The 9,740-nt window shown below is 39.5% G+C and overlaps 2 protein-coding genes across 2 annotated transcripts; both read right to left on the bottom strand.

Annotated features, from left to right (window-relative positions):
- Positions 1–371: 371 nt before the first annotated feature.
- On the bottom strand, positions 372–4,436 carry LOC106935957 (beta-2-glycoprotein 1-like). Its single transcript, XM_015016704.1, has 8 exons — positions 4,283–4,436; positions 3,794–3,970; positions 2,956–3,052; positions 2,746–2,822; positions 1,681–1,869; positions 1,359–1,538; positions 861–1,058; positions 372–513 (listed from the first exon to the last, which is right to left on the bottom strand). The coding sequence occupies exons 1-8, from the start codon at positions 4,344–4,346 to the stop codon at positions 449–451; spliced, it is 1,047 nt and encodes a 348-aa protein (XP_014872190.1). The 5' UTR covers positions 4,347–4,436; the 3' UTR covers positions 372–448.
- A 1,234-nt stretch (positions 4,437–5,670) lies between these two features.
- On the bottom strand, positions 5,671–9,516 carry LOC106935953 (beta-2-glycoprotein 1-like). The gene is made up of 8 exons (XM_015016698.1): positions 9,389–9,516; positions 9,129–9,308; positions 8,813–8,909; positions 8,649–8,725; positions 7,524–7,709; positions 6,681–6,860; positions 6,053–6,250; positions 5,671–5,898 (listed from the first exon to the last, which is right to left on the bottom strand). Exons 1-8 carry the CDS (start codon positions 9,450–9,452, stop codon positions 5,789–5,791), a joined length of 1,092 nt encoding a protein of 363 aa, XP_014872184.1. The 5' UTR covers positions 9,453–9,516; the 3' UTR covers positions 5,671–5,788.
- Between the last annotated feature and the right edge of the window lie 224 nt (positions 9,517–9,740).

The raw sequence follows: 9,740 nt of genomic DNA, 5'->3' as shown, positions 1-9,740 counted from the left end.
AACATTCCAGTTATTTAATTAATCTTTTTTTTCTGTGCCACCATAAAAAAATAAAATAAAAAAAAATACTGTCGCCATCCCTTGCCCCCCACAGTGGTAAATTTTGTCTCACACTGTGTGTGAGATTGCAGATCATACTTTTATTAAGTAATAAAGTATTTATTGGATATTTTCATGCCCTCGAACCATACCACATTTCAGCTCTGACAGTTACAACAGAAATCTCAAATGCTTGTGGCCAGAATGTCACCTTGGTGAATCACCAGACAACTGAAATGAAATGAATGAAATGAAGTTTTGAAGTAATTTGAAGTTATGACATATAATAATAATAATAATATAATAATAATAACAAACAATAAAATCTCAAACAGATTTAAATCATCTCCTTTACTTTGAAAGGTAGTGGACATTTATGACGGCCTCAGGATAGAAAATATCTGCCACTTCAGCACTGGTCGATCTCTGATGGAAGTGAATTTGGCTTCAAGGTGTACTCCACCCCACTGGGTTCTGAAACAGCACACATAACAAACACACAGAGTAAGTTTGCCAATATCATGTAATAACACTTCAAATAGACAGACAGGTAGATATTGATTTAGGTTTTCACTTTAATATTAGGTACTGCAGAGTGCTATGAATTCAGACTGATTCTTCTTATGTCTGCAGAAATAAAATTCTGCGTTTTAGAGACTAATACTAACAGTAGAGTTCTATTTAATGTCTGCTAAACCTCTGACTGTGCTACTGAGAAAACATTTCGGAGCCAAGTGTTCTTCAGTTTGAGTCAAAACATTATGACTCGACAATATCTTTTGTTCAATTCATTTTTTTTTCTTGAATAAAATGGCTTGTACCTTCAAAGCATTTGGGGATGTTTAGCGTTCCATCGATGCACTGGGTCGGCACGGCATAACCACATTTCCTGGCTTCATTCATGCAGTAGACAGAGACGATCTCAAGGTGTAAGACACGGTTCGGCTGGAAGTTTTCAATCCAGATTTTCTTCCCGTTGTGCAAAATTCTAGCTCTTTGTAAGTTAACAGAACAGGGAGCTGAAGGGGAGGGGGGGGAGGGGGAGTACAGCATTTTAAAAAAAACATTTGGTAAAAATAAACATTGATCATCTTTGTGTTATTAATTGATGAGCACAGAATATTTATGTTATGTTTAAAAAAAAAGTGCTAAGCCAAGTTTTAAGATAAAATCAAATTGGAAATATGGCTAAATTTATGATTGCAGAAAAGATGCAAACTCAAACGAAACCTGATTAGACTGAAAAAAACAACAGCTATTTTTAATTCTGCACATTTGGATTTTAATGTTTTATATTTTGTGATTCCCTACAGAATTACCTTTGCAAGACGGCTTTTCGGACCACTTTCCATTCTCCTGACAGACCACCTCCACATTTCCTTCCAGCACGTACGGACTCTCGCAGCCGTACTTGACTCTTTCCCTGTAGAAAAACTCCCTCTTCTCGTTGTTTGACATGTAGCCTCTTTCAATGCTCTCTGGCGGAGGGCAGGTCACCACTGTGAGGAAACACATTCGTTTACTCTTACTTTTTCCTTTTATTTGCCAGGAAAATGGAAATAAACTTTCATAAACTTTTTAATATAGTTGGGTTGTACTAAAATCAACCAAGCTGAGCCATATTTTTCTGCCTTCTCCTACCTTGACACTCTGGTGTCTTGGTCCAGGTACCGCTGGCGGTGCACTCTGCAACCGGGTTGCCGAAAAGTGCGTATGGGGGATTGCAGATATACGTCGCCTTGAGGCCGTAATTGACCGTGTTTCCTCTGATCACCTTGTCGTAAATGACCATTCCGTACAGTGGGACTGGGGCGAGACCACAGGGAATAGCTACCAAGACAAAAACAACAACAACAAAAAACCCCATCAGTTTCAATTTTTTCCATCTTTTGAATAAAACATTTAAAATAATTTTAATATGGATATACAGTTGAAATCTATGTAAAAAAAAAAAAAAAAAAAGGTGAATCACACTTCAGGGTTGTGGGTGCATTAGTGGCTCTTTAGGCTCTAAACCTGTCCTTGTAGCAAATTTGTTGGGTAATTTGCAAAGATAATGACGGCCATTTTGAAAAATATCACAGGAGGGCTTTTTTTGTTGTGAGATACTTATTCACCTTGCTCTCAGCTGTGTTCGTTTGCTGTCGCTGAAGGTATTTATTGGGACCAAGTCTGTGTAATATCACAATAACTGTTTTTATAAATAAGATAAAAGCAATTAAATTCCTTAGACATGCTGTACCTTGTCTCTTCTTTTAACTACAGTCCTAACGGTTACATTGATGTCTGTTGTGTGAGAGTGATAGGGGAGCGATAGTGCATTTGTTTGGTTGTAAATGGAGAACATTTACAAATTTGGTTCACATATTCCGAAATTTTACTCCGTTCTGGAGAAATGTCTGTTTGAGACACACTGATTATTACACAAAGCTAACCTCTTGTGTGTGTGTGTTTTTTTTTAGATGAACCTTTTCAGTATTCAGTTAAAATTCTTTGCGGATTTGTTCAAAATCTTCAGACATGTCCCAAATTCTACTGATTTAATGCTAAAAAATGAGCATATGTTGCTTTCCCACCCCATTAATTTAAAAACACCTCAAAGAAAGACCTACAGTAAAATACTGTAGTTTATTTTCTGTATTCAAATCCTCACCACACCCCATAAATGCATTAGATGAAGTGAAATGACTTTAAATAATTACATACGTATGCACTCTGGTGCAGGTGAACTCCATGTCCCGTTGGCTTGGCACACTGCTGAACTCTCTCCAGTCATCATATATCTGTTCAACATGATATTTAATCAACAGCGTAAAGGTATTTTTTTTAAACCCAGCTTTTCTATGTACAGTTTATAATATACAATATAGATTATTTGCACACACACAACATAAAACGTGTTTTCTTTTTGTTTACCCTTCATGGCAGGTGTAGTTGATTGCGCTCTGGTACACTGTGTCCTCGTAAAACAGTTCACCATTAGTGATTAGTTCAGGATGTGGACATTGTTTTGCTGCGGGAGAAAATATGAAAGGAAGTTTGTTCTACTTAGCTGTTATTTATTATTGATGCAAACAGTTAAATGTGAGTTTAGTCACTTAAGGCATGAAATTGTGCAATTCATAATAAAGTTACAAGTATTGCCTTACAATCCTGTTTGTATGCTGAACCCATTCTAATATTTCAACTTTCCCACGTTTTGTCACATTACAAGCACAGACTGCTATGATTTTATTGGGATTTTATGTGAGCTAAAATAGCACAAATATTTAAGTGGCTTAGATCAAAGCATGCTGATTTCTTAGAGTGGCCTAGTCAAAGTCCAGACCTAAATCTTATTGATAATCTGCGGCAAGACTTGATGAAATGATGACCACATAGATTAATCACTGAATCTGTCTTAACCTGAGTTACTCTTGTAGTAAATACAATAAAATAAAGTGTAAAATTGTTAGACAAATCTTGGTCCAAAACACTAAATTTCTGGGTTTTGACACGACAACATGAGAAAAAGGAGTTTGAACATGTTTCTTCAAAGTACTCTATGTAAATATTTCATTTTTTTCCTTGACATTTTCAAACTTGCAGTTCTTAATTTGCATATGTCCAAGTGAAAACTCTTGAGTATACTAAAACTATTGAATATTTTATCTGTTTACGTCAAAATCTCTGTGAATTTTATTTCACTGGTAATTGCAAGAATTATTGCTAGACATTTCTGCCATAATTAATAGAAAGAAAATAAGACACGCACGTATGCACTTCAGCTTGGTGCTTGTCCACACGCCGTTGATGGTGCAAACAATCTTGCGTGGGCCCGACACAGGAGTATATCCCTCTTTACAAGCCAGGGCTAACTCCTCCCCGGGACTGGAGAACCTCTGGATCCCAGACATCTCAATGTTCCCGCTCAGTTCGGGTCGGGAACAAACTGGAATTAGTCAATAATTTCAATGAAAGTTGCGGATATACCGTATATAAGAGCTTTACAGATGTCCAAAACTCTCTACATACAAGCAACATTAAATGTTATGCCACACTTTTCTGTTTTGACAGAACAAGTGTTCTGTCAAAACACTTGTTTTGACTAAGAGTTTGACTAAAGCAGTGTTGAGAAATATAGTCATCGATCAACACAAGCAATGAAATGTTTCTCCATAAGTCCATAGCAAAAGTTGAAATCCTTAAAACAAACTCAGGTAACTTTTCATTCTAGGACGTGTGAAATGAAAAGCAGTCATACCATTATGTTGGGATGTCACTGTCGTCACAAGCAGACCAGAGCACAGCAGAAACAAACGCTCCATCTTCTGTAGAGACGGACGGACAGTCTCCTTCTCTCCTGCAGTCTGCCTTCGGCTTCGGGTGCGGACTCTTTGCCCCACTTTCAGCTGTTTGTGTTTCTCTCAGGGTAAACAGACAAGAGCAGCGTGAAGCAACTCCTTCAATAAGAGTTTGGAATCCTTTCAAATGTTTCCGGGAAGTCACAAAAAACAAACAAATAATAATAAAAAAATACCCAGATGTTGAAATTCCAACACAAAAAAAATCAAGTTTTTTTCCCACCTTCTGTATTTGTGGGGTTTCTTTTTTCCCTCCTTGTAACTTTTCCATGTCAGACTGATGTAAAATTGTGAATTGAATTTAAAGTCAAAAGCTCTGACCACCGTTTCATATATATATATATATATATATTTGTATTTGTGTGTGTGTTTATATGGTCGCGCCACCTAGTGGTGAAGCTAAGAACTAAATACAGTTTGAACATTTTAGTCTTCATTTTCAAAATTTTTCCATGATTCACTTGTTTTAATCTCATATACAGTCATCTCCTGTGAACGCTTTTAAATATCTATACATTGGAACGGTAATTTTGCTTGTTTAGTCAAACATTTATTTTATTGTTCTTGTGCCAGCAAACATAGTACGTCGTGAAAAAAAGAGTGAGAAAAAAATGTGTAAGAAATAGATGAGGTCTTTTATCAAACATTTATTGCTTTTTGTAGTTCTTTGTTGCTTTAAATACACGTACTGATGAGGGAATTGGTGACATTTTGCTACGTTAGTGCCATATTTTGAAATAATTAAATATATAATCATTCAAAAACATCAGTAGATAAAATGAATAAAATTAACATATTGTCTCTGTGTTACCCTGTGATAGACTGGCAACCTGTCCAGGGTGTACCCTGCCTCTCACCCAGAACATTAGCTGGAGAGGCACCAGCAACCCTCCCAACCCCACTGAGGGACAAGGGTGTAAAGAAAATGGATGAATGGGAACTTTTGTGAATTTTTCGGCCAAACGTATCAGTGCATATCACCTGGTGGACGGGTGCAGGAACTGCGCAAGAGCATCTGCAATGGCTAGCGGGCGGTGTCACCAGAGCTCCTGCGGTTGCCAGGAGGCCGGAGCATCGCTGAGCTGCCAGGGCCGTTTGAGGCTGCTTGGAGCTTTAATTTTGGTATGAATTTGTTTCGTTGTATGCTAATGGAAAATTGGAAATGAACTGGATTATTTGGAAATAGGCCTGTGTGTGTGCATTGAACTGAAATGTACTTTAAAACCATTTTGCATTAGATGTTCACAGCTTCCATTTCTTTCAACATTTTATTAACACATTTTCTTGGTTTGTTTTAATGATCTTGCATTTATTTATTTATTGCCAGTATAAATGAACAGAAAACCAAAGCAGGAACATCAAGAAGGCGGCCCATGTCTTCCCCAGTTCATGGCGCCGTAAGTTGCTCACGCAGGGTTTGGGGGGCTTGTTGGGTTTGCGGTGGGTGGTGCCACGCACATTCTGATTTCTGACGGAAGGTTTTTAGACCTTAGGTTGTACTCGATTTTGCCCGGTTCTATAGGTCAAAGAGAAGAAAAGCAAGACAAACACAGAAGCATTCTGCTGTTATCTAGGGGATGAAACATCACATTCCAAGAAGCTGGAATGGTTCCATTGTCAGTCAACTGGACCAGTTTTAAGTAGAGCTTGTCCAGCTGGCATTGACTCACGTTCATAGCAGTCCGGGATGGGGAGGTTTCCGTCGTTACAGGTGCTGGCCACGGGGTAGCCACACTTTTCAGCTTTGTTCTTACAATAGAAGGCAACATGCTCGCCATGGAGCACTCTGTTTGGCCTCAGGTCTTCAATCCAGATCTTTCTGCCATTGTAGAAGATGCGCCCTCTTTTGATGCCAACTTCGCAGGGAGCTAGGTTAAAAACAAACAAACAAACAAACAAACAAAAAAACAAACAAAAAAAGTAAATATTTTCACCTGACAGAGAAAACTCTAATTTTTATGAGATATATATATATATATATATATATAGCGACGACAGGCGCTTAAATTCCGTAACAATTCCAAAATCTCTCTCTCTTTCTTACTGTTTATTCAATGTCACATGCTGTTTTTATTATGTAAAGCACCTTGAAATGCCTTGCTGCTGAAATGTGCTATACAAATAAAATTTGATTGATTGATTGATGATATAAAACAACAACAACAACAACAAAAAAAACAGCATTGTTTTGCAGGTGAACGTTTTTTCAATGGCCATAGCATAGGAATCTCTTTAGAGCAGAGGTAGATAAATATAGAGTAGAGGCCTGAAGTGAGATCTAATTTTCTCATGACTCACCCCTGCAGACTGGCTTTGATGACCAGTTTCCAGTGTTTTGGCACTGGATCTCAGCCTCACCTTCCAGGGTATAAGGCTCAAGGCAGGAATACTTAACCTTCTCCTTGTAACTGTGTTGCCTCATCACGGCGAATGTGATGACGCCATTTGCTATGCGTGGCGGGATGGAGCAGCTCACATCTGTAACGACAACAACAACAACGATGATTTCATTAGAGGGGCAGTATTATGTATTTTCCAGGCCTATTGTGACATTTTATAGCACAATCAAGTGCTATTTTAAGTCAAGTTTAAAGAAATTTGAATTTATAATTTAATGCCTTGAAAATGGGCCTCTGTCTCTTTAAGAACTCCTGCTCTTTGTGAAGCTCCGCCTTCAGGAAGTCATCACAACATCACTCCTTTATGAACCCTTAAACGTTGCACTGAGAAGTAGCTGGTATAACGAGCTCAGCAGATGCGCAGCTCCACCAGGTGTTTGCTAATTGCTGGCGGCTAGTCTGAAGGAGCTCAGTGAAGCGGAAAATTGGAAACTGCAGCTCGGAGAAGGAGCTTCATCCTCAAAGGCGGGGCTAGGTCCACCCAGGCGTTTTGCACATCTGAATGGTTGCCATGGGTGATTACAATATTTCTCAAACATGTATGAAAAAATCAAAGCAACACCCCAGGTATGTTTTGGATGAGGGAATAACATTAGGACATCAAAAAAAGTTGATTTTACATAATAGTGCCGCCTATAAACAACACAATTCTGACATGTAAGTAAAGATGAAGAAAAAAATAAATCTTGCATGTAATACCATACATTCAGACGATATTCACACATCACAAGTCTGGATTTACCTCGGCAAACCGGAGGTTCGGTTGCGGAGCCATCGGCCATGCAGGAGCCTCTCTCGTAACTCGGTGCTTTGGGTGGGTTGCACTCGTACGTCCAGCCTTGTCCATAAATTGTAGACGTTCCCGTGACGGCCTTGTCATGGACAATCCTTCCCTCTCTGGGTGGCTTGGGCAGAGGACAGTTCACGCCTGTGGGATCACAATCAGAACTTGATATGGCGATGTCCATGTCAAGAATGGAAAACATAAAAATAAGTTGGAAATATTTGAAATCTGTTTGGCCTTTTGTTGCTGTGGTGTTCCTCAGGGCTCGGTCGTTGGGGCTGCTCTTTTCTTTATTGATCAATTTTGAAATATACTCATACGGGCATCAACTTTCAAGCAGGGGATTCTCAAATGTACAGACTCTTTGCAATGAGTTCAAGAAAACCAGTAGATAAACAGTGGCCGCCTATCACAAGAAACCAAATAGTTGTAGTCCATGTCTTCGAAAACATCTGTGAGTGTGTTTGCTTTAGAATCACTGACTCCAGCAGAACTTTCACACCTTTGTAAATATCCAACAAACTGTTAAATGAGGACTTCTTCACACTCTTCATACGGCAGTGGTTGTCACTTTTGTTTGTGCAACTTAACTCTACCACACTTTTTCCTGGCACTCAACTTTCCACTATTATGCTTGGATATAATTTTTTTTAATGTGAAAAAGTATTAGTTGATTCATTTGTCATTAGTCAAGTTTATTTGTGTTACACATTCCAGCCATAGGGCAGCTCAGAGTGCTTTACACCATAAAAACAATTATGAAACGAGCAATAAATGCTACATTTTGTTAAACGTCAACGTCAAAATCGTCATCAAAAATGTTGCTCAGTTTTCCACTTACTTGGAATCAGGTCACCTCTAAACAGGTAGGGGTTTTTAGCCTTGATCTAAAGGAACTCAGTTTTTCAGCAGTCATGCAGTTTTCTGGAAGTTGGTTCCAGATTTGTGGTGGATTAAAAACCGAACCCTGCTTCTCCGTTACGCTCCATATCGTTTTATAGAAACGTGTTAAACCGCTTTGTTCTATCTGGGCCTTTTTAAATGTGCAAACAAAGTGGGCAGGGTCTGGATAACTTATTTTACCTTTGCAGAGAGGAGGCGGATGACTCCAGGTGCCATCGTGTAAGCACCTGCTTTCATTAGCTCCTACCATGACGTACCTGAACAATGACAAATACGTATTCCTGCAATAATCTGCAAATCATAATTCTCCCAGAGAATTTATATATAAATGTTGATGTTCTTACCCATCATCACATGAGAAGTTGAGCACACTCTTAAAAGGAGCCTCTGTCCTGCCTTTTGCAAATGGCTGCAAAGGCCTGGGTATCTGGCACATCCTGGCTGTAGAAAAGAAGATCAGCACATCTATTAGACCTTAGCAATGAGTTGTCTTGAAAGACCATCATCAAGTTTTTTTAATTCCATCATGATTGTTTTTTGTTGATTATTACACAAAACCGCATTTGGCCTTCACCAATTCGCTTCCCGCTCGCCGTTTTTAAACTCTGCAAGATGGCAGCCGCAGGATTTAAAAAAACAGAAGCTGCGGCCTCGACTCACGGGAACATGCCAGGTTGGCCGGCGTCCATTCCCCTGTCGCCGTGCAGGTTATCCTGGGAGGCGTCGCCGTTGAAGGCGAGTAGCCCTGCTCGCACGAGAGGGTCACGTCTTCTCCGATCTCAAACACGCGCTTCATGGAGGAAACATCAACGCCATCAGAGACACGAGGCCGGCCGCAAACTGGTGGGAGAAAAAGGGAAGAAGGTGACGTCAAGCAGAAGAAGTTTAACTTAAGCCAAGGCACAAATTTGCAAATGTACCTTTTGCAGGAGCTACGGTTGTAAATACAGCCGCAAGGCTGAGAAGCAGCAAAGCGGGAGCCATCTTCTTTGGAGGTGAAATCCGCTCTGCGTTTCAACCTGCAGCCACTGGATGAGAGCCTTTTAGATTCTGACTCCAGAGATGGCCTCCTCCAATCAGATGCAACCTCAGACTGCTATTGATTAAGCCCAAAGTTCACATGCGGCGTGCACACAGAATTATTTGACTAAATGTTGATAGATAATCTCGATCTGGTGGAAGAGCAAACAGCAGACAGACAGAATTATGTGAAATCTCATCAAGTGCAAAAGAAAAATAACTCCACTGCAGAAATGGCAAACAAAAAAGGAG

This window comes from Poecilia latipinna, unplaced genomic scaffold, assembly GCF_001443285.1.
Source record: "Poecilia latipinna isolate Pla-1442-1.1 unplaced genomic scaffold, P_latipinna-1.0 Scaffold2049, whole genome shotgun sequence".
NCBI classification, from domain to species: Eukaryota; Metazoa; Chordata; class Actinopteri; order Cyprinodontiformes; family Poeciliidae; genus Poecilia; species Poecilia latipinna.
This window is presented reverse-complemented; position numbering and strand designations above follow the sequence as displayed.